Here is a 27034-nt window from a genome sequence, read left to right on the forward strand (position 1 = left end):
CTTGCCCGCCCACAACCCCCCAATGACCCCACCTCACCAACTTCCCCCATCTCCAACCGTTAGAGGATCTAGCCATACCGCCCAATGGCCCTTGCCTCCCTCCGTACTCCCAACCCCCAGCCACCCGCCCTCGCCTCCCATATCATCCTGAACTCGTGCTCAGGCCCCTCCCAGCGAACAGACCCCAGCGGCCATCTTACCTCTCCATGGTGGCAGGACCTGAAGGTCTGGTTCGCGTTCACGTCCCCTTCTCCCTCCAAGACTTATCCGCCATTGAAAAGCGGCTAGGGTCATTCTCGGCTGACTCTACCCAATACATTAAAGAATTCCAATACCTTGCCCAAGCCTACAGTCTCACATGGCATGACATCCATGTAATCCTCACCTCTACCCTCACCCCTGAGGAGAGGGAGTGCATCCAGGCCGCAGCCAGAGAACATGCAGACCAAACCCACACGACCGACCCCACTATGCCTGTAGGGGCCGATGCTGTCCCAGCAGCCGACCCCAATTGGAACTACCAACATGCAGGCAATGGTCACCGGCACTGGGACCAGATGATCCTGGGCCTACTAGTAGGCATGAGGGCAAACTCAAACAAATCAGTAAATTTTAACAAACTTCAAGAAATAATACAGGACCCCAATGAAAACCCCACAGCCTTCCTTAGCCGGCTCACAGAGGCACTTACCCAGTATACCAGACTAGAGCCTACCACCCCTGCCGGGGCCACAGTATTGGCCACCTATTTTATTTCCCAATCAGCCCCTGATATTCAAAAAAAACTAAAAAAGGCCAAAGATGGTCCTCAAACCCCTATGGCTGACCTGGTAAAGATGGCTTTTAAAGTTTTTAATGGCTAAGAGGAAGCTCAAGAAAAACGGCGACAGGCCCATCTCCAACAAAAGGTACAATTACAGACCCAAGCCTTGGTAGCTGCCCTGAGGCCAGTCACAATAAAGCCCTCTGGACCATGGCCCCCTCCGGGGCCTTGCTTTAAATGTGGCCAAGAAGGCCATTGGTCTCATCAGTGTCCCCATCCCGAAAGCCTACCAGTCCATGACCATTGTGCCAACAAATGGGCCATTGGAGATCCGATTGTCCTAACCCAAGGGACGACAGACTCGTGATGCCTCCATGTGGAGAGGCTACACCCCATTTGGACTCTGCCTTCCAACTGCTGGAGATGGAGGATGACGACTGATGAGGCCTAGACTCAGTAACTCCGGTGACCCACGTTGAGCCCAGGGTAAAACTCCAGGTAGCGGGTAAGTCCATCTCCTTTCTGTTGGACATGGGGGCTACCTATTCCATCCTGCTGAGCTATTCCGGCCCCACCACACCGTCCTCCATTTCGGTCATGGGTATAAACGGCACCCCCTCCATTCCCCCATGCACACCGGTACTCACCTGCTGCCTGGATGGCTTCCACTTCTCCCACTCCTTCCTAGTCATCCCCACCTGCCCCGTCCCCCTGTTGGGCCAAGACATCCTCAATAAATTAGGAGCCTCTATACACCCACCAGCTATCTGCCCCTCTCCCTCCCCCACTCATCTCCTACTGACTGTTATCACAGACAACACAGACCACAACCTTAACCCACACCCAGACCTCCCAGTAAACCCAATTGTATGGGATACATCCACCCCGATGATTGCCACCCACCGCCAACCTGTCCTCATTAAACTCAAAAATCCATCGCAATTCCCATCTAGACCCCAATACCCAATCTCCCACACCCACCGACTAGGCCTAAAGCCCATCACCAATCGCCTACTCAAGGAAGGCCTCCTAATCCCATGTCACTCCCCCAGCAACACCCTGACCTTGCCTGTAAAAAAGCCTAATGGCTCATATAGACTAGTACAAGACCTCCAAATAATCAATGAAGTGGTAATCCCTATCCACCCAGTAGTGCCCAACCCATACACCCTCTTCTCCCAAATTCCCCCATCCACAACCCATCTCAAAGATGCCTTGATCTCAAAGATGCCTTTTTCACTATTCCCCTACATCCTGAATCCCAATTCCTCTTCGCCTTCACATGGCAAGATCCAGTCACCTCTTTGGCCTGCCAACTCACATGGACGGTACTTCCCCAGGGGTTCTGTGATAGTCCCCATCTCTTTGGGCAAGACTTGGCCAGGGATCTCCTCAAATCCCCACTCTCTAGTCACTGGACTCTACTACAATACGGAGATGACCTTCTAGTATGTGGAACCTCTTTCAACCACACCAAACAAGATACAATCCATATCCTAAACTTCCTGGCTAACCTGGGGTATCGAGTCTCCCCACACGAAGCCCAAATCTGTACTAGCACAGTCACATTCCTGGGAGTCTCACTCACACCTACCACCAAGGCCCTAACCCAAGACTGTCTCCAAGCCCTCCAGACCCTGTCCCCACCTACTAATGCAGACGAAATCCTCTCCTTCCTGGGTTTAGTGGGCTTCTTCCGGCACTGGATCCCTAACTTTGCTGTACACGCAGCCCCCCTATACAAAGCAGCTAAAGAAACCCCTCAAGGCCCACTCTCTAGCCTGGGATCGGTAGCAAGGGTCTTCCAATGGCTGGTCACATGTCTAGTCACTCAACCGGTCCTTTCCCTCCCCAGTGTTTCAAAGCCTTTCCTCTTACACACAGATGAAAGGGCTGGAATTACGACAGGGCTCCTAGCCCAACCATGTGGCCCCAAGTTACAAGCTGTCGCCTACCTCTCTAAACAACTGGACCCTACTATCAAGGGGTGGCAACCCTGCCTCAGAGCACTTGCATCAGCTGCCACCCTAACCAAAGAGGCACTCAAACTTACCCTACACTGCCCCCTAAGGGTACTCTCATTGCACCGTCTGTCTGATCTCCTTACACATAAGGCCCTGGTGCTCCTCTCCCCATCATGCACACAATTGTTCCACCTGCTCTTTATTGAAAATCCTGAAATATCTCTCCAATTCTCCCCCAGACCTGTATAATACTTATGCTCTTACCTTGTTTTCTCTGTTTCGTACAAAAACGAATTCATGAAGTTTCCCAGGTTGCATTTCACCAGATGGTGGTCCGGCCATATTCCCGCATTCCAACCTCAGACCCCACATACCATGACGTCGCCCTTACATCCGCAGGAAGCAGCCAGATCAGATTCGTCGCCCATTATCACCAAAAAGAGGTTGGAATGTTAGGATGTCCTTGGAACCACAGTAGAGGGGACAGCCATCTTGCCAGCGCAACCCAACGAAAAGCCCCTAGTAGCTGCCAGAACGAATTGGAGGTCAACCAATCACCGAGCGACAGCACCACCTGATGCGAAAAAGGCCCACCTGGACCTAAACCCAGAACCGCTGCAGCTTAAAAACCCCACCCCACCACACCTGGGCGCGACTTCCCTGACTTCTCTTTCTCTCTCTCTCTCTCTCTCTCTCTCTCTCTCTCTCTCTCTCTCCCTGAGTCACGGAACCTCGCCTGAGACCCTAGTTCCCGATAAAGCCTTTGACTGCTAAAATTTTTTTTTAATTTTTTTTTTAACGTTTATTTATTTTTGCGACAGAGAGAGACAGAGCATGAATGGGAGAGGATCAGAGAGAGGGAGACACAGAATCTGAAACAGGCTCCAGGCTCTGAGCTGTCAGCACAGAGCCTGACGCGGGGCTCGAGCACGAGATCATGACCTGAGCCGAAGTCGGCCGTTTAACCGACTGAGCCGCTCGGGCGCCCATAAAATTTTTTAGCCTCTGACTCTTATCTTTACCCCGCCTGACCCTGACATATACCAGAGTTCCTTTCACCTGATACACACTATAAAGCCGTTAACAAAAAATTATGAGGTATACTGAAAGGCAAAAAACACAGTTTGAGGAGACAGAATAAGCATCTGAACCAGACTCAGATAACAGAAATATCAGACTCTTGGAAATATCAGACTCTTAATTTGAGACTCAGACTCAGATAACAGAAATATCAGACTCTTGGAAATATCAGACTCTTAATTTGAACAACTGTGATGAATACACTAAGGTTGCTAATAAAAAAAAGTAGAGGCGCCTGGGTGGCTCAGTTAGTTGAGCGTCCGACTTCTGCTCGGGTCGTGATCTCATGGTCTGTGAGTTCAAGCCCCACACTGGACTCTATGCTGACAGCTCAAAGCCTGGAGCCTGCTTCGGATTCTGTGTCTCCCTCTTTCTCTGCCCCTCCCCTGTTCATGCTCTGTCTCTCTTGCTCTCTCAAAAATAAATAAACATTAAAAAATTTTTTCTAAAAAATAGACAATATGCAGAAATAGACAATATAAGCAGAGAGATGGAAATTCTAAGAAAGAATCAAAAAAAATACTAGAGATCAAAAACACTGCAACAAAAATGAAGAATGACTTTGATGGGCTTATTGGTAGACTGGACATGGCTGAGAAAGAATCTCTGAGCTTGAGGATATGTCATAGATGTTTTCAAAACTGAAAAGCAAAGAGAAAAAAATACTGAAAAAAACCCCAATATCCAAGAAGTGTGAGACACCTGCAAAAATAAATGTAATATATGCAAAATGGGAATATATGAAGGAGCAGAGAGAAAGAAACAGAAACAATGTTTTTTTTTTCTTATTTTTTTATTTTATTTATTTTTTATTTTTTATTTTTTTTATTTTTTTTATTTATATATGAAATTTATTGTCAAATTGGTTTCCATACAACACCCAGTGCTCATCCCAAAAGGTGCCCTCCTCAATACCCATTACCCACCCTCTCCTCCCTCCCACCCCCCATCAACGCTTAGTTTGTTCTCAGTTCTCAACAGTCTCTTATGCTTTGGCTCTCTCCCACTCTAACCTCTTTTTTTTTTTTTCCTTCCCCTCCCCCATGGGTTCCTGTTAAGTTTCTCAGGATCCACATAAGAGTGAAACCATATGGTATCTGTCTTTCTCTGTATGGCTTATTTCACTTAGCATCACACTCTCCAGTTCCATCCACGTTGCTACAAAAGGCCATATTTCATTTTTTTCTCATTGCCACGTAGTATTCCATTGTGTATATAAACCACAATTTCTTTATCCATTCATCAGTTGATGGACATTTAGGCTCTTTCCATAATTTGGCTATTGTTGAGAGTGCTGCTATGAACATTGGGGTACAAGTGCCCCTATGCATCAGTACTCCTGTGTCCCTTGGATAAATTCCTAGCAGTGCTATTGCTGGGTCATAGGGTAGGTCTATTTTTAATTTTCTGAGGAACCTCCACACTGCTTTCCAGAGCGGCTGCACCAATTTGCATTCCCACCAACAGTGCAAGAGGGTTCCCGTTTCTCCACATCCTCTCCAGCATCTATAGTCTCCTGATTTGTTCATTTTGGCCACTCTGACTGGCGTGAGGTGATACCTGAGTGTGGTTTTGATTTGTATTTCCCTGATGAGGAGCGACGCTGAACATCTTTTCATGTGCCTGTTGGCCATCCGGATGTCTTCTTTAGAGAAGTGTCTATTCATGTTTTCTGCCCATTTCTTCACTGGGTTATTTGCTTTTTGGGTGTGGAGTTTGGTGAGCTCTTTATAGATTTTGGATACTAGCCCTTTGTCCGATATGTCATTTGCAAATATCTTTTCCCATTCCGTTGGTTGCCTTTTAGTTTTGTTGGTTGTTTCCTTTGCTGTGCAGAAGCTTTTGATCTTCATAAGGTCCCAGTAATTCACTTTTGCTTTTAATTCCCTTGCCTTTGGAGATGTGTCGAGTAAGAGATTGCTACGGCTGAGGTCAGAGAGGTCTTTTCCTGCTTTCTCCTCTAAGGTTTTGATGGTTTCCTGTCTCACATTCAGGTCCTTTATCCATTTTGAGTTTATTTTTGTGAATGGTGTGAGAAAGTGGTCTAGTTTCAACCTTCTGCATGTTGCTGTCCAGTTCTCCCAGCACCATTTGTTAAAGAGACTGTCTTTTTTCCAATGGATGTTCTTCCCTGCTTTGTCAAAGATGAGTTGGCCATATGTTTGTGGGTCTAGTTCTGGGGTTTCTATTCTATTCCATTGGTCTAGGTGTCTGTTTTTGTGCCAATACCATGCTGTCTTGATGATGACAGCTTTGTAGTAGAGGCTAAAGTCTGGGATTGTGATGCCTCCTGCTTTGGTCTTCTTCTTCAAAATTACTTTGGCTATTCGGGGCCTTTTGTGGTTCCATATGAATTTTGGGATTGCTTGTACTAGTTTCGAGAAGAATGCTGGTGCAATTTTGATTGGGATTGCATTGAATATGTAGATAGCTTTGGGTAGTATTGACATTTTGACAATATTTATTCTTCCAATCCATGAGCAGGGAATGTCTTTCCATTTCTTTAAATCTTCTTCAATTACCTTCATAAGCTTTCTATAGTTTTCAGCATACAGATCCTTTACATCTTTGGTTAGATTTATTCCTAGGTATTTTATGCTTCTTGGTGCAATTGTGAATGGGATCAGTTTCTTTATTTGTCTTTCTGTTGCGTCATTATTAGTGTATAAGAATGCAACTGATTTCTGTACATTGATTTTGTATCCTGCAACTTTGCTGAATTCATGGATCAGTTCTAGCAGACTTTTGGTGGAGTCTATTGGATTTTCCATGTATAATATCATGTCATCTGCAAAAAGCGAAAGCTTGACTTCATCTTTGCCAATTTTGACGCCTTTGATTTCCTTTTGTTGTCTGATTGCTGATGCTAGAACTTCCAGCACTATGTTAAACAACAGTGGTGAGAGTGGGCATCCCTGTTGTGTTCCTGATCTCAGGGAAAAAGCTCTCAGTTTTTCCCCATTGAGGATGATGTTAGCTGTGGGCTTTTCATAAATGGCTTTTATGATCTTTAAGTATGTTCCTTCTATCCCGACTTTCTCAAGGGTCTTTATTAAGAAAGGGTGCTGGATTTTGTCAAAGGCCTTTTCTGCATCGATTGACAGTATCATATGGTTCTTCTCTTTTTTTTTGTTAATGTGATGTATCACGTTGATTCATTTGCGAATGTTGAACCAGCCCTGCATCCCAGGAATGAATCCCACTTGATCATGGTGAATAATTCTTTTTATATGCCGTTGAATTCGATTTGCTAGTATCTTATTGAGAATTTTTGCATCCATATTCATCAGGAATATTGGCCTGTAGTTCTCTTTTTTTACTGGGTCTCTGTCTGGTTTAGGAATCAAAGTAATACTGGCTTCATAGAATGAGTCTGGAAGTTTTCCTTCCCTTTCTATTTCTTGGAATAGCTTGAGAAGGATAGGTATTATCTCTGCTTTAAACGTCTGGTAGAACTCCCCTGGGAAGCCATCTGGTCCTGGACTCTTATTTGTTGGGAGATTTTTGATAACCGATTCAATTTCTTCGCTGGTGATGGGTCTGTTCAAGCTTTCTATTTCCTCCTGATTGAGTTTTGGAAGAGTGTGGGTGTTCAGGAATTTGTCCATTTCTTCCAGGTTGTCCAATTTGTTGGCATATAATTTTTCATAGTATTCCCTGATAATTGTTTGTATCTCTGAGGGATTGGTTGTAATAATTCCATTTTCATTCATGATTTTATCTATTTGGGTCATCTCCCTTTTCTTTTTGAGAAGCCTGGCTAGAGGTTTGTCAATTTTGTTTATTTTTTCAAAAAACCAACTCTTGGTTTCGTTGATCTGCTCTACAGTTTTTTTAGATTCTATATTGTTTATTTCTGCTCTGATCTTTATTATTTCTCTTCTTCTGCTGGGTTTAGGCTGCCTTTGCTGTTCTGCTTCTATTTCCTTTAGGTGTGCTGTTAGATTTTGTATTTGGGATTTTTCTTGTTTCTTGAGATAAGCCTGGATTGCAATGTATTTTCCTCTCAGGACTGCCTTCGCTGCGTCCCAAAGCGTTTGGATTGTTGTATTTTCATTTTCGTTTGTTTCCATATATTTTTTAATTTCTTCTCTAATTGCCTGGTTGACCCACTCATTCGTTAGTAGGGTGTTCTTTAACCTCCATGCTTTTGGAGGTTTTCCAGACTTTTTTCTGTGGTTCATTTCAAGCTTCATAGCATTGTGGTCTGAAAGGATGCATGGTATGATTTCAATTCTTGTAAACTTATGAAGGGCTGTTTTGTGACCCAGTATATGATCTATCTTGGAGAATGTTCCATGTGCACTCGAGAAGAAAGTATATTCTGTTGCTTTGGGATGCAGAGTTCTAAATATATCTGTCAAGTCCATCTGATCCAATGTCTCATTCAGGGCCCTTGTTTCTTTATTGACCGTGCGTCTAGATGATCTATCCATTTCTGTAAGTGGGGTGTTAAAGTCCCCTGCAATTACCACATTGTTCTCAATAAGGTTGCTTATGTTTATGAGTAATTGTTTTATATATTTGGGCGCTCCGGTATTCTGCGCATAGACATTTATAATTGTTAGCTCTTCCTGATGGATAGACCCTGTCACTATTATATAATGTCCTTCTTCATCTCTTGTTACAGCCTTTAATTTAAAGTCTAGTTTGTCTGATAGAAGTATGGCTACTCCAGCTTTCTTTTGGCTTCCAGTAGCATGATAAATAGTTCTCCATCCCCTCACTCTCAATCTAAAGGTGTCCTCAGGTCTAAAATGAGTCTCTTGTAGACAGCAAATAGATGGGTCTTGTTTTTTTATCCATTCTGATACCCTATGTCTTTTGGTTGGCGCATTTAATCCATTTACATTCAGTGTTATTATAGAAAGATATGGGTTTAGAGTCATTGTGATGTCTGTATGTTTTATGCTTGTTGTGATGTCTCTGGTACTTTGTCTCACAGGGTCCCCCTTAGGATCTCTTGTAGGGCTGGTTTAGTGGTGACAAATTCCTTCAGTTTTTGTTTGTTTGGGAAGACCTTTATCTCTCCTTCTATTCTAAATGACAGACTTGCTGGATAAAGGATTCTCAGCTGCATATTTTTTCTGTGTAGCACACTGAAAATCTCGTGCCAATTCTTTCTGGCCTGCCAAGATTCAAAAGAGAGATCAGTCACGAGTCTTATAGGTCTCCCTTTATATGTGAGGGCACGTTTACCCCTTGCTGCTTTCAGAATTTTGTCTTTATCCTTGTATTTTGCCAGTTTCACTATGATATGTCGTGCAGAAGATCGATTCAAGTTACGTCTGAAGGGAGTTCTCTGTGCCTCTTGGATTTCAATGCCTTTTTCCTTCCCCAGTTCAGGGAAGTTCTCAGCTATTATTTCTTCAAGTACCCCTTCAGCACCTTTCCCTCTCTCTTCCTCCTCTGGGATACCAATGATGCGTATATTATTTCTTTTTAGTGTATCACTTAGTTCTCTAATTTTCCCCTCATACTCCTGGATTTTTTTATCTCTCTTTTTCTCAGCTTCCTCTTTTCCATAACTTTATCTTCTAGTTCACCTATTCTCTCCTCTGCCTCTTCAATCCGAGGCCTGGTGGTTTCCATTTTGTTATGCATTTCGTTTAAAGCGTTTTTCAGCTCCTCGTGACTGTTCCTTAGTCCCTTGATCTCTGTAGCAAGAGATTCTCTGCTGTCAGCTATACTGTTTTCAAGCCCAGCGATTAATTTTATGACTATTATTCTAAATTCACTTTCTGTTATATTATTTAAATCCTTTTTGATCAGCTCATTAGCTGTTGTTATTTCCTGGAGATTCTTCTGAGGGGAATTCTTCCGCTTGGTCATTTTGGATAGCCCCTGGCGTGGTGAGGACCTGCAGGGCACTTCCCCTGTGCTGTGGTGTATAACTGGAGTTGGTGGGCGGAGCCGCAGTCAGACCTGATGTCTGCCCCCAGCCCACCGCTGTGTCCACAGTCAGACTGGTGTGTGCCTTCTCTTCCCCTCTCCTAGGGGCGGGATTCACTGTGGGGTGGGGTGGCCTGTCTGGGCTACTTGCACACTGGCAGCTCTCCTTCCCTTTGTCCTCCAGCCTTCCCGCTTTCTGAGCAGAGCTGTTAACTTATGACCTCCCAGACGCTAAGTCGCGCTTGCTGTCGGAACACAGTCCGTCAGGCCCCTCCGCTTTTTGCAAGCCAGACTTGGGGGCTCTGCTTGGCCGGCGAGCCGCCCCTCTGCCCCGGCTCCCTCCCGCCAGTCCGTGGAGCGCGCACCGCCTCGCCGCCCTTCCTACACTCTTCCGTGGGCCTCTTGTCTGCGCTTGGCTCCGGCGACTCCGTTCTGCTAATCCTCTGGCGGTTTTCTGGGTTATTTAGGCAGGTGTAGGTGGAATTGTTATGCCCAGAATTCGTGATCCCCAAAGACCACTAGGGAGCCAAGTCCGATGCAAAAGCAAAGAGCCTTTATTCGAGCTAGCTCGAGCTCAATCCCCTACGTGCACCGACGCAGCGGTGAGATACCAGGGAAAGAGAGCGAGTTTCAAAAGGACAAAGGTTTTATTGGGGCCTGGGGGCAGTTGGTGAGGTAATGGCTATGGCCTCAGCTGATTGGCTGGGGAAGGGTCCTGGGGAAGGGTCGAGTCCTGTTAGGCAGGTGAGGGGGGGGGTTACTCAAGGGGAGGAGGTGTGGTCAAGGTGAAGGACACAGAACAAGATGGAGTCGGCTGGCGTAGGCCCGCCCTTTCATTCCCCCTTTGTCATGTAGCTTAGGGACCCAATCATGGGACCGGCTGCATTTATGGTGACAAGGGGAACAGAGTTTGGAGGTTTACGCAAAGTTCTGGGGAACTAAGTGTCCCTGGGGTGGCTCTGGGACGTCTGATTAAGTATTGTCCCCGAGCTGGTGTCTATGATCTGCCAGGTGATGTTTTGGGGGGCGTGGGGATTCCCGGCAGCATGAGCAATGACAAGCAGAGTTAACAGAGTTACCAATATTAGGTAGGTCAAATGCGCTGTAGCTTGAGCTTGAGCCGGTTGTGTTGGTCCCAACTGATGGCCCATCGCGTGACAACGTCCTTCCGGATCGAGGAGGGGTCCGCTGGCTGAGCGTGGGTGTGATGGACCCAGGTCGCGATGCCGTCTACCTTGAGAGCGGTGGGGGTTGTCAACACCACGATGTAGGGTCCCTTCCAGCGCGGCTCGAGAGTCTCTCGGTGGTGCCTCTTGACGTAGACCCAGTCTCCTGGCCTGTATTGATGAGGTGTCGGGATCGGGCCAGCCTCGTAGATGGCACGGAGGCACGGCCAAATGTCCTTGTGCGCCCTCTGGAGCCCGCTCAAGGAAAGAAAAAGTTCTTGATCTTTAAACTCAGCAATAAGTTCAGCTCGAAGGCTGGGAATAACAGGGGGTGGCCTGCCAAACATAATCTCATAGGGAGTAAAACCCAGAGTGTAAGGAGTGTTTCTAACCCGGTAAAGGGCGTACGGTAGGAGAGTCACCCAGTCCCCGCCAGTCTCCATGGTTAATTTGGTAAGGGTCTCTTTTAGGGTTCTATTCATTCTTTCTACCTGTCCTGAGCTCTGGGGCCTATAAGCACAATGTAATTTCCAGTTTGCCCCCACCGCCTTGGCTACTGCCTGTGTTACCTGCGAGATAAAAGCTGGTCCATTGTCTGATCCTACCATGGCAGGAAAACCATACCTGGGTAAGATGTCTTCTAGTAGCTTCTTAGCCACCGTCTGAGCCGTTTCATGCTTGGTTGGGTATGCCTCCACCCAGCCAGAGAAGGTGTCTGTAAATACTAAAAGATATTTAAAACCATATTTTCCTGGTTTGACTTCAGTGAAGTCAACTTCCCATTGGGCTCCCGGTCTGGTGCCTCTGAGCCTGGTTCCTTTTTTATTTGATGTGGCCCTCGCGTTGGTGAGTTGGCAGGTCTTGCAGGCAGATACAACTTGCTCTATTTTGGTGTCCTGTTGGTGAATCTTAATTCCAGCATGTCGGATTAAGTCTTTTAATTTTCGGGCCCCCATGTGAGTAGACCGATGCATGTGCTCTAATATTGAGACTCCGAGCTGGTCTGGCAACACGAGCTCCTTGTTATGTGTATACCACCATCCCTTTATCTCCTGGGCCATAGGGAGTTTCTTGATCTGCTGTAACTCCTCCTGGGAGTATTTGGGCTGGTCTGGTAAAACTGGGTCTCCTGGGTCTGGTAGTTGTATGGTCATGGTGGGGACTGGAGTAAGGGCTACTGCCTTGGCTGCCTGGTCAGCCTTTCGATTACCTCTAGCTACTGGGTTATCAGCTTTTTGGTGCCCTTGGCAGTGGATAATGGCTAGCTTGGCAGGAAGCCATAAGGCTGTAAGCAGGTTAAGTATCTCCTGCTTATTTTTTATAGTCCGTCCTTCTGCCGTCAGTAACCCCCTCTCCTGATAAATTGCCCCATGAATATGAGCTGTGGCAAATGCATAACGGCTGTCTGTGTAGATGTTAAGCCGTTTTCCAGCTCCCAGCATCAGCGCCTTGGTGAGGGCTATGAGCTCTGCTCGCTGGGCTGACGTTCCAGAGGGTAGAGCCTCCGCCCATACGGTGTCCGTTTCAATGACCACCGCTGCACCCGCATACCTGTGTCCGTCTCGCACAAAGCTGCTGCCATCAGTGAACCAAGTAGCCTCAGCATCGGGGAGGGGCCGGTCGGTCAGGTCCGTCCGGAATCCATGTACTTGTTCCAGGATTCCCGCACAGTCATGTAATGGAGCACCTAGGTCATGGTCGGGCAGCAGGGTTGCAGGATTGAGGGCTGCACTGGGGTGGAACCGCACTCGTGGAGGGTTGAGTAGGAGGCTCTGGTAATGAGTCATACGTGTATTGCTCATCCATCTATCCGGAGGCTGTTTCAGGACCCCTTCAATGGCGTGTGGGGTCGTGATCCAGATCTCCTGTCCTAGGGTCAGCTTGTCTGCATCCTTGACTAGGAGTGCTGTCGCCGCAATAATTCTTAGGCATGGCGGCCAGCCGGCAGCCACTGGGTCTAGTGTCTTAGACAGGAAAGCCACTGGACGGTTCCAGGGGCCTAAGGCTTGAGTTAGAACCCCTTTTGCTATTCCCTTATGTTCGTCTACAAAGAGGTGGAAGGGCTTTGTAATGTCTGGTAGGCCCAGGGCTGGGGCACTTAGGAGGGCCTTTTTTAACTGATTAAAGGCAGTTTCTTCTTTTTCAGCCCATTTAAATGTTTTCCCCTCTTTGGTAGCTTCATATAGGGGCCTGGCGATCTCAGCAAAACCTGGAACCCAGAGGCGGCAGTAGCCGGCTGATCCTAGGAATTCCCTCACTTCTCTTCGGGAGGTGGGAGTAGGGATCTTTAGGACAGTTTCTTTTCTGGCTTCTGATAACCGCCGCTGTCCGCCCTCCAGGATATATCCCAGGTAACTTACCCTCTTCCTGCATATCTGAGCCTTCTTCGCGGATGCCCGGTATCCTAAGGCCCCCAGGGTAGCCAGCAGGTCCTGGGTCCCTCGCTCACAGTCTTTGGCCGTGTCCGCAGCAATCAGGATGTCATCTACATACTGTAGAAGGGTGAGGCCAGGGTGCTCCCTTCTGTACTCACCCAGGTCCTCGTGTAGTGCCTCGTCGAAGATGGTGGGTGAATTTTTGAATCCCTGAGGTAGCCGTGTCCAGGTGAGTTGCCCACTGGAGCCCTCCTCTGGATCATGCCACTCGAAGGCGAAGAAGGGTTGGCTCTGGGGTGCCAGCGGCAGACTGAAGAAGGCGTCCTTTAAATCTAGTACAGTATACCAGACCCTGGAGGGCGCTAAGGAGCTCAAGAGAGTATATGGGTTGGGAACAGTTGGGTGTATGTCCGCGACCCTCTTATTTACTTCCCGGAGGTCTTGTACCGGTTGGTAGTCATTTGTGTGAGGCTTTTTGACCGGCAGTAAGGGGGTGTTCCAGGCAGACTGGCAAGGAACTAGTACCCCTAGGCTTCGTAGTCTCCGGATGTGTGGCTGGATCCCCTTCCGGGCCTCCTGAGACATGGGGTATTGTTTGATCCTTACCGGACTCTCTCCTGGCTTGAGCTCTACCAGGACTGGGGTCCTGTGAGCGGCTAGTCCCATCCCCCCTGTCTCTGCCCAAACCGAGGGGAATTCTCGTAGCCATCTGTCTATATTATCCTCTCTCGGGAGCGCCTCCTGGTGGAGGAGGTGTTCATCCTCCAGTTTCGTGGTCAGGACCTGGATGGGGTGGCCCTTGCCATCGGTGACCTGAGGCCCCCCTTGTCTGAAAGTTATCTGAACTCCAATCTTGGTCAGTAAGTCCCGTCCTAACAGTGGGTAGGGGCATTCTGGTATTACCATAAAGGAGTGGGATACCTGGCCCGTTCCCAAATCTACTGTTCTTCGGGTAGTCCATGAATATTGGCTCATACCAGTTGCCCCTTGTACCCAGGACTTCTTGCTGGCTAGTTTTCCTTGTGGGGTGCGGAGGACCGAATGTTGTGCTCCGGTGTCGACAAGGAAGTCAATAGGGGTCCCCTCCACTTTAAGAGTTACCCTGGGTTCGGGGAGAGGATCCGAACCCTGACTCCCCTAACCACTTAGTTCATCCAGCTCTAGGACTTTTACTCGATCAGTCTTGCTTCCCTTCCTGCCAGCTGTTTTTGGACAATCTCGGGCCCAATGCCCTATCTCCTTGCAGTATGCGCACTGATCCTTCTGCAGCCTCTGCTTCCCCCCCTTGGTGCTTTTACCTTTTCTTGTGTCGTCTGCCAGCTGCCGGAGATGGCGGTCTCGTTCCTCGGGGAAGTCAGCAATGGTAGCTAGTAGTATTCTGGCCAGGTCTCGAGTCTGCTTACTGCTGGCAGCCGCCATGGCGCGAGCCTGCTTGTCCTCAGGAGGCTCCCGGTTATTATATACCTTTTCGGCTACCACCAGTAAGTCCTGCAGACTTTTTTCTCCTAGTCTATCTATTTTCTGTAATTTTCTCCTAATGTCTATGGCCGATTGGTTTACAAAGGCCATGAGAACAGCTGCCTTGCTTTCCGGAGCCTCTGGATCCATGGGGGTGTAGGTACGGAATGCCTCCATGATCCGTTCTAAAAAGGCAGCCGGAGATTCATCTTTTCCCTGTTGTACATTTCCTACCTTGGCCAAGTTGGTTGGCTTTCTAGCAGCCATTCGGAGACCCCCCATTAGAGTCTGGCGGTAGACCCGGAGTCTCTCCTTACCTTCTGCCGTGTTGAAATCCCACTGGGGCCGAGTTAAGGGGAAGGAGGCATCTATCTGAGCCTGGTTGGTGGTGGGATTCCCGTCTGCGCCTGGAACTAGTTTCCGGGCCCCACTGAGGATTCTTTCTCTTTCTTCAGTCGTGAACAGGACCTGCAAAAGCTGCTGGCAATCATCCCACGTGGGCTGATGGGTAAAAAGAACAGAGTCTAATAAATCAATAAGCCCTGCCAGTTTCTCGGAAAACTTAGGATTCTGAGCTTTCCAATTGTAGAGGTCACTAGTGGCGAAAGGCCAATAGTGATGGGGCTGATTCCCCTCCGCATCTGGGGGTCTGGTGGCTCGCAGGGGCAGAATAGTGGAGTCGGCGGCGAAGGCGGATTGCCCCCTCTGAGCCCTTTGTCTGGTAAAGGGCGGGCTTCCCCCTGGAGCGTTTCCGCCTCCCGCTCTCGGAACAGCGTCTGCCTTCCCTGGAGGGGGAGGATGGTGTTCTTCCGGCATCCTAGAGGGGTTATACGGGGGAGGAAAAATTAATTCTTCTTCAGTACCCCCCTGTAGGACAGGGTAGAGGGGTGCTGAAGGCTGGGTAAGACTTTTCCTCTTCTCTGTCTCCTGAAAAGCAAGAATGGGTTTTGGCTCCGGAGGGAGCAGGGTTAGGAAGGGCTTAAGCCAAGAGGGTGGGTCTTCTACAAGGTCCTGCCAAGTGATAATGTAAGGGAGCTGATCAAGATGGCCCGCCTTAGGCTGAGAGATGATACTCCTGACTCGGTGGATGGTAGGGAGGTCGAAGGTCCCCTCTGGTGGCCATCCGACATTGAAAGCTGGCCACTCGCTAGAACAAAAAAACTGCAACCGACCCTTTTGGACTTCCACACTGAGGTTGTTAGCTCTTCCCCTCACATCCTTAAAGTGATCAATCATAATACTTAGAGGAGTAGTCTGAGTCTGTCCCATAATGTCCGTCCAGTAAGTCCACAGAACAAAACAGAGAAACACAAAAACAGACAAACAGAGGGCCCCTAGAAAGTCTTCCAACTCCATGGAAGCAAAACTGCAAGCTAGCTTAGACCTTTGAGGGGATTCCATGTCCCTCCAAAACCGATGAGGGGATTCCACGTCCCTCCAAAACCGATGAGGGGATTCCACGTCCCTCCAAAGACGACGGCCTCACGCCGACCAGCGGGAGCGACCCGCCGCGTCTCAGACCTTTGAGGGGATTCCACGTCCCTCCAGAAGGGAGAATCGGAATGTCTTCCGAAACTCCCGGCCCGTGGTCCTCCAGTGCGTCCACTTAGACCGCGTCGGGCACTACCAGAATTCCAGAAATGAGCTCACACAGAAAAGACAGAACAAACAGACACTAACCGTGGCCAGTCAGGCTCTCTGGGTCGGGGGTCCCTCGGGGTTCTTGGGGATCCCGGACGAGCCCCCAAATGTTATGCCCAGAATTCGTGATCCCCAAAGACCACTAGGGAGCCGAGTCCGATGCAAAAGCAAAGAGCCTTTATTCGAGCTAGCTCGAGCTCAATCCCCTACGTGCACCGACGCAGCGGTGAGATACCAGGGAAAGAGAGCGAGTTTCAAAAGGACAAAGGTTTTATTGGGGCCTGGGGGCAGTTGGTGAGGTAATGGCTATGGCCTCAGCCGATTGGCTGGGGAAGGGTCCTGGGGAAGGGTCGAGTCCTGTTAGGCAGGTGAGGGGGGGGTTACTCAAGGGGAGGAGGTGTGGTCAAGGTGAAGGACACAGAACAAGATGGAGTCGGCTGGCGTAGGCCCGCCCTTTCATAATCTAAGTGTTCAGCAGGACGCGCGGTGAGCCCAGCATCCTCCTACGCCGCCATCTTCCCTCCTCTCCCCCTTTTTCTTTTTTTTAAAACCTTTTTTTAAAATTTTTTTAAATGTTTATTTTTGAGACAGAGAGAGACAGAGCATGAATGGAGGAGGGGCAGAGAGAGAGGGAGACACAGAATCGGAAGCAGGCTCCAGGCTCTGAGCCATCACCCCAGAGCCCGACGCGGGGCTTGAACTCACAGACCGCGAGATCGTGACCTGAGCTGAAATCGGACGCTTAACTGACTGAGCCACCCAGGCACCCCTGTTAATGACTTTTTAAATAATGACATGATCCATGAACTCAGAAGTAATTGATGATCTGGACTTTACTAAAATTAAACACTTCTCTGCAAAAGACACCATGGGGAGAATGAGAAGAACAGCCACAGACTGGGAGAAAATAATTACTAAAAGACACATCTGATAAAGGACTGTTATCCAAAATACACAAAGAGCTCTTAAAAGTCAATAATAAGAAAACAAATAACCAGGTCACAATATGGGTAAAAGACCCGAACAGATTCCTCACCAAAGAAGATATTCAGAGGGCCAATAAGCATGTGAAAAGATGTTCCACATCGTATACCATCAGAGAAATGCAAATTAAAGCAACGAGATTACCACTGAACACTTAACCAAAATGGCTAAAATCCACACCCCTGACAATACTGAAGAGCTAGCAAGGATCTGGAGATAGAAACTGTTATATTGCTGGTGGGAATGCAAAATGTTACAGACACTCTGAAGGACAGTTGACAGTTTCTATAAAACTAAACATACCCTTACCATATGATCCAGCAATCACACTCCTTGATATTTGCCAAATCGAGCTGAAAACTTATGTCCACCCACAACTACATGCAGATGTTTATGGCAGCTTTATTCATAATTGCCAAAACTTGGGAGGAACTAAGATTTCCTTCAGTAATTGGAAGGTACTTCCCTTCCAGTCAACAGAATATTATTCAGTGCTAAAAAGAAGTAAGCTATCAAGCCATGAAAAGACATGGAGAAAACTTAAATGCATATTAGTAAGTTAAACTCATCTAAAAAAGTTACATAACTTAGGATTCCAATTATATGCTATTCTGAAAAGGCAAAATTTGGCAACAGTGAAAGAGTAGTGGTTGCCAGAGGTTAAGGGAGAGGTAGAGATGAATAGATAGAGCACAGAGGATTTTAAGGGCAGTGAAACTATTCTGTATAATACTACAAAGGTGGATACATGTCATTCATTATATATTTATCAAAGCCCATAGAATGTTCAATCGCCTAAAGTGAACTCTAATGTAAACTATGGACGTGGGTGATAAGGATGTCTTAATGTAGGTTCATCAGTTGTAACAAGGGTACAACATCTGGTGGGGGATGTTGGTGGTGGAGGAGGCTGTATGTGTGTGAGGAGAGGGTGTCTATGAGAACTCTGTGCTTTCTGCTTCAATTTTGCTGTGACCTTAAACTGTTCTCAAAATTAATTTTTTAAAAAATAACCTCAGCCTATAAACAAGGGTTTTGATTTTAGCTGTTTTCCTTTTTTAATTTGTTAACATATTAATTCCACTCCCTTCACAGATGTTTCACTTCATTTTTAGTGACATAAGAAAACAACCTTCACCACAGGAGCCACAAGATGGGTTTGCTGAAGGCAATGCATATTTGTTTACTGACTATTCATTATCATTGGTAAACATCTTTAAGGTTGAATGTTGCAGGCTGAATAATGTCAGATGCTCATTTCTTAACTAAGATCTCTCTGTACCCTAGGGACAATGATTCTCTTGCAAACATCTGAAGAATTTATCCCTTCTCTCATCCCTTTCCTATCCAGAGATAGTGTTCACAGAAGGCCTCTTTCTCCCTTTGTTGAAACTGTATTCTCATGTCTCAGAGTATGCTTCCTTTCCAATTACTTCAAAGAGAGCCTCAGAGTTGCTTGCTTCTAAAGCTCTATCTCTACCTCGTAATCGAACCCAAATCTCAAACCCACTTTTCCAACAAGATCTCTTCATTTGACTATATTAAAAACCAAACTGCTCCTCCACACACACAAAAATTGTTTTCCTTTAATATTCTCCATGAGAGTTAACAGGCTTACAATTCACACAGGTATATTGTTTATTAGCATTAATCGACATCTCATGCGGTACATAGTTTACTTGAATTTTTCTTTTACTCTCTTTCTCCCCCACCACATATGTCAAGTTTACAAAGATAGCTGTGTGTCTCCTTTTTTTCATGGTTATATTCCAAGTGACTAGAACAGTGCTACTAGTGATCAATAAATATTGTACTGAATAAATGGGTGAATCTATCTTTTGTGAAATCAACCTTAAAAATTAGATGATCTTTACTTCTCTTGTAGTCATTTCCTAAAGGTGGAATCTCCAAATAGAAGGTACCTACATTTTTAAGGCTCTTTTAAAAATGCAATGGTTATGGCAGACACTGCAGGAGTCACTAGCTGTGTGGTGCCTGGAACTGCTTGGGCCATCTTGTACAGATCAATATATCTATGATATAAGCAAGGAACGTTAAGAAGAACCTGGGTCCTTGGGGAGCCTGCTTGGCTCAGTCAGTTAAGTGTCTGACTTCTGCCCTGGTCACGATCTCACAGCTCTCGTGAGTTTAAGCCCCACGCAGGGCTCTGTGCTGACAGCTCAGAGCCTGGGGCTGGATTGTGTATCTCTTTCTCATTCTCTCTCTCTCTCTCTAAAAAATAAGAAAACTTTAAAAAAAAAAAAAAAAAAAAGGAGAAGAAGAACCTGGATTCTTGATGGCATGATTGGGATAGTGTCCTGATCAGTTTCCCCTACAGTTTGCCCTACCTATGGAATTCTTGCTAAATGACTTCCAGTAGCTACATATACGCAGTTGGGCTGAACACACATCAATTTTACTATTCTTAGTTTTTAAACATATAGTCTTAAAAGCAGTGATAACCATCATGTCCCATCTGTCAAGTCTGAACAGCTTCTCATTGCTCTTGAAATAAAATCTAAACTCTTTACAATGGCCTATAAATTCTTTCTCACTATGATCAAGTCACACTGGTTTTGTGTGTCTTAACTGCATCTAACATTTTGCTGCCCAAAGGCCTTTGCATTTGCTGTTATTTACCCCAAGTGGTTTTCCTCTGTATGACTGAGTTTATTTTTTTATTCTCAGCTATCAACTCAAAAATTGTACCCCAGTTACTTTCTCCATTATATAGTCATGTTTTTTTCACTGTATTTTTTATAACCTAATTTTTAAAATTTACTTAGTTTCTTATTGTCTCTTCTTTCTCAAATATATTTGTCATGAGAGTACCATCTTTGTTCCGTTCACTGCTGTATCTCTAACACCAATTGGGTACATGTACCCAATTCATGGTCTGTGCTTAAAACATTTTTTGAGGGGCGCCTGGGTGGCTCAGTCGGTTAAGCGTCCGACTTCGGCTCAGGTCATGATCTCACAGTTCGTGAGTTGGAGCCCCGCATCGGGCTCTGTGCTGACAGCTCAGAGCCTGGAGCCTGCATTGGATTCTGTGTCTCCCTCTCTCTCTGCTCCTCCCCTGTTCACACGCTGTCTCTGTCTCAAGAATAAATAAACATTAAAAAAAATAAAAAATAAAATAATTAAAAAAATATTTTTTGAACAAATGAATAAGAATATGTGATGACGAAGATTACATGAAAAAAATGTTTAACTAGATAAAATCATTTTGAATACATATTTTTAAATGCCCACAACAAAAATATTAAAAGAAAAATTATGCTAAGGAAATTTATTTGTCAAATAATTACAGTATTTATTAAGTAAAGAACATGTACAAATGAATAAAAAAATCTAAACATACCAAAAGGCAAATGGGTAAAAGTATGATCAACTAATTCAATAAAGAATTGCTTAGTAATCATAAGAAAATATAGTTTGCACTAAGAAGCAAAAATAATGCAAATAAAATCAAGGAATCATTTTGTCTGAAAAATTAATAATAATTTAGTAATAAAATAAATACTATTGGTAGTGTTCATGTATTGAGTTGCCACTATATTCTAAGAGCTGTTAACCTTTTTATATTTTTACATACATATGTGTAATGAAGAGAAAATGGTCACTGTTAGAAATGTTCAAGTAACAGCAAGAAGGCCAGGATGCCTGGTAGGCAGGAAGTCAAGGAGACCTTGGGAGATGAGGCTTGAGAGACAGTGTTATATACCTGGTAAATAGTGGGCACTTAATGTTTGTTTGAAGAGTAACTATCTTAGTCATGCTACTGAGGGTAATTTTAATTTTTATCTTTTTGCTAATCTACCTTTATATATTTTTGAAACAAAGGCATATTAATTTTATGGTAAGAAATAAGTAATTTAATAAAAATGTATTTAAAAATGGAGTATCATCAAAAGTAAGACACAGTAGATTGTGTTGTGTTAGATACTAAGAATGCCTAGTTTCTTCATAGATACGAAGCAATTCCTTTTCTTTTTCGAGTGGGGGCAAGAGGTGGCAATTGCATCTTTGTTGGGATGCAAGGATAATTTTTCAAGATAATGGACTTGAATGGTGCCACTCATTCGACATACATATATACACTGGAATTTTAAAAAATTCCTGTATAATTAACATAGAGTGTTATATTCATTTCAGGTGTACAATATAATGATTCAACAATTCTATACATTACTCAGTGCTCATTGCAATAGTGTTCTCTTTATCCCTCTCACCTGTTTTACCCATCTCCCTACCCACCTCCCCTCTGGTAACGATTTATTCTCTATGGTTAAGAGTCTTTTTTTTTTGGTTTGTCTATTTTTTTCTTACTTTGTTTTGTTTCTTAAATTCCACACATGGGTAAAGTCATATGGTGTTTGTCTTTCTCTGACTGACTTATTTCACTTAGCATTATACCCTCTAGATCCATCCATGTTGTTGCAAATGGCAAGAGTTTTCTTTTTTTTATGACTGATTAACACACACACACAAACACACACACACACACAAAACACCTTATTCATCCATTCATCTATTGATGGACACTTGGGTTGCTTCCATATCTTGGCTCTTGTAAATAATGCTGCAATAAACATTGGAGTACATCTGTATGTCTTCTTTGGAAAAATACCCATTCATATCTTCTGCCCGTTTTTAATTGGATTATTTGTTTTTTGGGGTGTTGGGTTTTATAAATTCTTTAAATATTTTGGATACTAACCATTTATCAGATATGACATTTGCAATTATCTTCTCCCATTCAGTAGGTTAGCTTTTAGTTTTATTGATTGTTTGCTTCTCTGTGCAGAAGCTTTTTATTTGATAAAGTCCCACTAGTTTATTTTTGCTTTTGTTTCCCTTGTCAAAGAAGACATACCTAGAAAAATGTTTCACAGTTGATGTCAAGGAAATTACAGCCTATGCCTTCTTCTCGGATGTTTATGGTTTCAGGTCTCACATGTAGGGTTTAATTCATTTTGAGTTTATTTTTGTGTATGGTGTAAGAAAGTGGTCTACTTTCTCTTTTGCATGTAGCCTTCCAGTTCCCAGCATCATTTGCTGAAGAGACTATTTTTTTCTCACTGCATATTCTTGCCTCCTTTGTTTTAGATTAACTGACCGTATAATTGTGGGTTTATTTCTGGGCTGTCTATTCTGGTCTATTCATCTATGTGTCTATTTTTGTGCCAGTACCATACTTGTTTTATGTTTATTTTTGACAGAGAGACCGAACATGAGCAGGGGAGGGGCAGGGAGAGAGGGAGACACAATCTGAAGCAGGCTCCAGGCTCTGAGCTGTCAGCACAGAACCCCAAATGGAGCTTGAACTCATGAACCATGAGATCATGACCTGAGCCGAGATCAAGAGTTAGTCGCTTGACTGACTGAGCCACCAGTCACCCCAGTACCATACTATTTTGATTACTACAGCTTTGTAGTGTATTTTGAAATCTGGGATTGTGATACCTCCAGCTTTGTTTTTCTTTTCCAAGATTGCTTTGGCTTTTCAGAGTCTACGAATTTTAGAATGGTTTGTTCTAGTTCTGTGAAAAGTGCTATTGGTATATTGTTAGGGATTGCATTAAATCTCTGGACCACTTTGGGGAGTATGGACATTTTAACAGTATTTGTTCTCCCAATCCATGGGCATTGAATATGTTTCCATTTGTTTTTATCATCTTCAATTTCTTTCATCAGTGTTTTATAGTTTTTAGAGTACAGGCCTTTTCACCTTTTTGGTTAATTTTATTCTCAGGTATTTTATTGTTTTTGGTACAATTGTTAATGGGATTGTTTTCTTGATTTATCTTTCTGCTGCTTCAGATAGATAGATCTGCAACAGATTTCTGTACATTGATTTTGTATCCTGTGACCTTACTGAATTCATTTATCAGTTCTAGTCATTTTTTTTAGTGGAATCTTTAGGATTTTCTATGTATAATAAACTTTCACCATTTCATCTGGAAATGGTGAAAGTTTTAATTCTTCTTTACCAATCTAGATGCATTTTATTCCTTTTTCTTGCCTGATTGCTGTGGCTAGGTCTTCCAGTACTATGTTAAATGAAAGTGCTTTGAGTGGACATCCTTTTCTTGTTCCTGACCTTAGAAGAATAGTTTCAGTTTTTCACCAGTGACTATGATGTTAGTTGCAGGTTTTTCATCTATGGCCTTTATTATGGTGAAGTGTGTTCCCTCTAAATCTACTTTGTTGAGGGTTTTTATCATGAATGGTGTTGTACTTCATCAAATGCTTTTTCTGCATTTCTATTAAAATGATGATAATGGCTTTTATTCTTTCTTTTGCTGATTTTGTGAATCAAATGAATATTGATTTGTGAATATTGAACCATGCTGGGACTAAGTCCCACCAGATTGTGGTGAATGATTTGTTTAAGGTACTGTTGAATTCAGTTTGCTAATATTTTATTGGAGATTTTTGCATCAATGTTCCTCAGAAATATTGGCCTGTAGATTTTTTGTAGTGTGTTTATGAGGTTTTGGTCTCAGGGTAATGCTGGCCTCATGGAGTGAAACTGGAAGCTTTCCTTCCTCTTCAATTTTTTGAAATGGTTTGAGACTAGGTATTAACTCTTTAAATGTTCAGTAGAATTCACCTGTGAAGCTATCTGATCCTGAACTTTTGTTTTTTGGGAATTTTTTGATTACTGACTGAATTTCTGGTAATCAGTCTAGTCACAGTTTCTATTTCTTCCTGATTCAGTTTTGAGAAGTTATGTTTCTAGGAATTTATCCATTTCTTCTAGGTTGTTCAATTTGTTGGCATATCATTTTTCAAAATATTATCTTCTAATCCTTGATACAAGGCAATTCTTTTCAGTATGTTTATATTTCTTCCTTTCATCTCCTTATCATGTATCCCTTATTTTCATAGCCTAATTTGATGTGATCTAAAATACTGAAATCTCCTTTAAAATTTTTTTATTTTAATGTTTACTTATTTTGAGAGAGATAGAGAGCAAGCGGGTAGAAGGGCAAAGAGAGGGAGACAGAGAATCCCAAGAAGTCTGCTTACTGTCAGTGCAGAGCCTGATTTGGGGCTTGAACTCACAAACTATGAGATCATGACCTGAACCAAAATCAAGATTCAGACACTTGACCAACTGAGCCACCCTGGTGCCCCTGAAATCTTTATACTAATGACCCTATCATTATATCCAACATAGTTTAATGAAAGAAGCATTTAATTTTAGAGACTGTCCAACTTTGGACAAATATTATGTTAGTCCTTAGTTCTTCCTCTACTCAGAAGTTGGTAATGAAGTTAAATGACTTCTTTGAATTATCAGAAGATATCTAAATGCAATACGTTTAGGCTTTCTGACATCCTTTACTTCAAATGCAATCTGATTATTATTGTGCCCAGCCACGGATACTTTACATGCCTTAGATTTCCACTGTTCCATTTTCATTTTTAAATTTTTATACTTTGAACTATTCTCAGATCCATCCTTGGGCTGATCATAGGCAAATATGGCATTCACCAGTTCAGAACATATCTCCTTTTTGTGGTTTAACCTGATTCCATTTTGGTATTATTTGAAGAGTTGCAAATGCTGTTTTTACATTCTTCATTTGGCATTTAAGCAAAATCTTACTCTGTAAATCAGCTGTTTTCACTTATAAGTGATGCATGTAAACTATTTTAGAAGTGAATGGAAAAAAATCTATTTAAAGAAGATGCCCATCCCCAACTTCCTTACCAATTGTTGTTATGTAAAAAATAATTTAGAAAAAAAGAAACAAAAATGGTAAAGTGATATAATGGGTGCATTCAATATTTACTAGGCCATTTATTAGCCATTCCCAAAATTTAACTTCAAGGAAACCTAATACATTAAGCTAAATCTTGTATCTATTTTTTATTTCTTCATTGTATTCAACATCTGTCCTTTTTTATTGCTGTGTATATTTTTATGAAATACTTATACAAGTTGGTCAGAGAGGGTCTGTTTATGCAAATGATAGCACACCTTTGTTCTCTGAACTGTATTATGAATAAATTAACCACTGAAACACTATATGTGGCCACTTTAATACAAAGCTTTTGAGCTTTGCAGTAAGAAGTTATGTAGTAAGAAGGCAAAGAAAGCTGTATACTTACTTCATAAAACCTCATTCCTTCTTTTGTACTGTTTAATAGAAGACACTTTAAACATTATTACCATGGATTTGTCACTCATCTCTATGCTAGTAATTGTTAATAGAGGAAAATATTCCGTATCAAATGTTCATTGTGGTCCAGCAATTAAAAATAATTTAAAGAAGTTAGGATTATAGTGTTTTAATGAGCACTTGTGTGATTATAAATGTTCTTGTACCATTTACTGAATATCTATTTGAGGTGAGGCATAGGATAGAGTATAATTTCATGTTCACAATAGCTCTGATGCATGTTTTAAAGTCTATTCTGAGGGAGGGGTGGGTGGGTGATGGGTATTGAGGAGGGCACCTGTTGGGATGAGCACTGGGTGTTGTATGGAAACCAATTTGATAAGAAATTTCATATTAACAAAAATTTTTTTTAAAGTCTATTCTATTGGCAATAACACGGGGCCTCAGGGAGGACTAAGGCCACATAGCAGTGAATTATTTACATATTCGTGTTTCCAACTCTTCAAAATAAGCTATCTAGCAGCAGGACTCTGTATGGTTAAAAGTCTGGGTTCTGGATTTAGGTTTTGCTAATTTCTTGTTGTCTAGCTTTTGAAAAAATACTAAACTTCTCTGTCCTCTGTAAGTGGGGATAAAAATACACTAATATCATGAAACACCTAGAATAGTGCTTAGCACATAATTAACACTCTGGAAATCTTAGGTGATTTTATATTTATGTATTTAGGTGTCATTAATGTTCATCACAGAAGAAATCCATCTTACTCTTACTCCCATGGGTGAGGCACTCTATACGTGTGTTCTAATGTCCTTAGTGTTCAGCATCTCTGTGCATTCATGGGACTATGGGACAGGTGCAAGTGCTCTCAGAAGTGGCTTCTAATACTTCCAGCTGGAGTCTTGCATGGAAGAGATTCAAGGAAATTCATACTATGTAATATTTTTAAAATTTCCTTCCTCCCTTCCTTCCTTCCTTCCTTCCTTCCTTCCTTCCTTCCTTCCTCCCTCCCTCCCTCCCTTCCTCCCTCTCTCCCTCTCTTTTCTTTCTTTCTTTCTTTCTTTCTTTCTTTCTTTCTTTCTCTTTATTTTATTTTATTGTCATTTTTTATTATTTAAAAAATGTTTTAATATTTATTTTGAGAGACAGAATGTGTATGCAAGTGAGCAGGGGAGGGGCAGAGAGAGAAGGAGAGTGAGAGTCCCAAACAGGCTCTGTGCTGTCAGTGTGGAGCCCAACATGGGGCTCCATCTCACATCTGTAAGATCATGACCTGAGCTGAAATCAAGAGTCGGATGCTTAACTGACTGAGCCACCCTGGCGCCCCACATAATATGTAATATTGATTTGAGGATTACATCAGGCTTTTTTTTTTTATAGGAAATCTCCTCTTGCTGTATTAAATATCTAGTGTATATGGTTCTCATTATTGGTAATGTCACGTAAATTTTCTAGAATTGTTATACAATATGGGAAAATATCAAGTTTCTTTTGTAGTGAGTGGTGAGGTTTCTGAGAATGTCAAATTTTCTCATGTAGGTACTAATCGTAAATCTTTTGTGAGCAGACAACAATAGG

General features: G+C 43.6%; 1 protein-coding gene and 1 long non-coding RNA gene across 2 annotated transcripts in view; one reads left to right on the plus strand and one right to left on the minus strand.

Moving 5' to 3' along the window:
- Positions 1-1166: 1166 nt before the first annotated feature.
- LOC147572647 (uncharacterized) overlaps positions 1167-27034 on the plus strand; it is a 78212-nt gene continuing 52344 nt past the window's right edge. Inside the window, exon 1 of the long non-coding RNA XR_015246306.1 lies at positions 1167-1268. This is a non-coding gene — a long non-coding RNA (uncharacterized LOC147572647). The remainder of the gene's footprint in view (positions 1269-27034) is intronic.
- On the minus strand, positions 10455-20203 carry LOC147572648 (uncharacterized). The gene is made up of 3 exons (XM_086694550.1): positions 20156-20203; positions 13226-14377; positions 10455-11773 (listed from the first exon to the last, which is right to left on the minus strand). Exons 1-3 carry the CDS (start codon positions 20201-20203, stop codon positions 10793-10795), a joined length of 2181 nt encoding a protein of 726 aa, XP_086550676.1. The 3' UTR covers positions 10455-10792.

Source organism: Puma concolor, chromosome E4, assembly GCF_028749965.1.
Source record: "Puma concolor isolate L17-30 chromosome E4, mPumCon1.1.hap2, whole genome shotgun sequence".
In the NCBI taxonomy this organism is placed as follows: domain Eukaryota; kingdom Metazoa; phylum Chordata; class Mammalia; order Carnivora; family Felidae; genus Puma; species Puma concolor.

What these genes read in the sequence shown, in the direction of transcription:
- LOC147572648 (XM_086694550.1), bottom strand. Translation starts at nt 20,203, where the DNA reads ATGTACCCAATTGGTGTTAGAGATACAGCAGTGAACGGAACAAAGATG. An exon ending in CAGTGAACGGAACAAAGATG is followed by an intron (nt 14,378 to 20,155) that starts GTACTCTCATGA and finishes CTAAGTGGTTAG; the next exon opens with GGGAGTCAGGGTTCGGATCC. An exon ending in CTCAGATATGCAGGAAGAGG is followed by an intron (nt 11,774 to 13,225) that starts GTAAGTTACCTG and finishes GCTGGAATTAAG; the next exon opens with ATTCACCAACAGGACACCAA.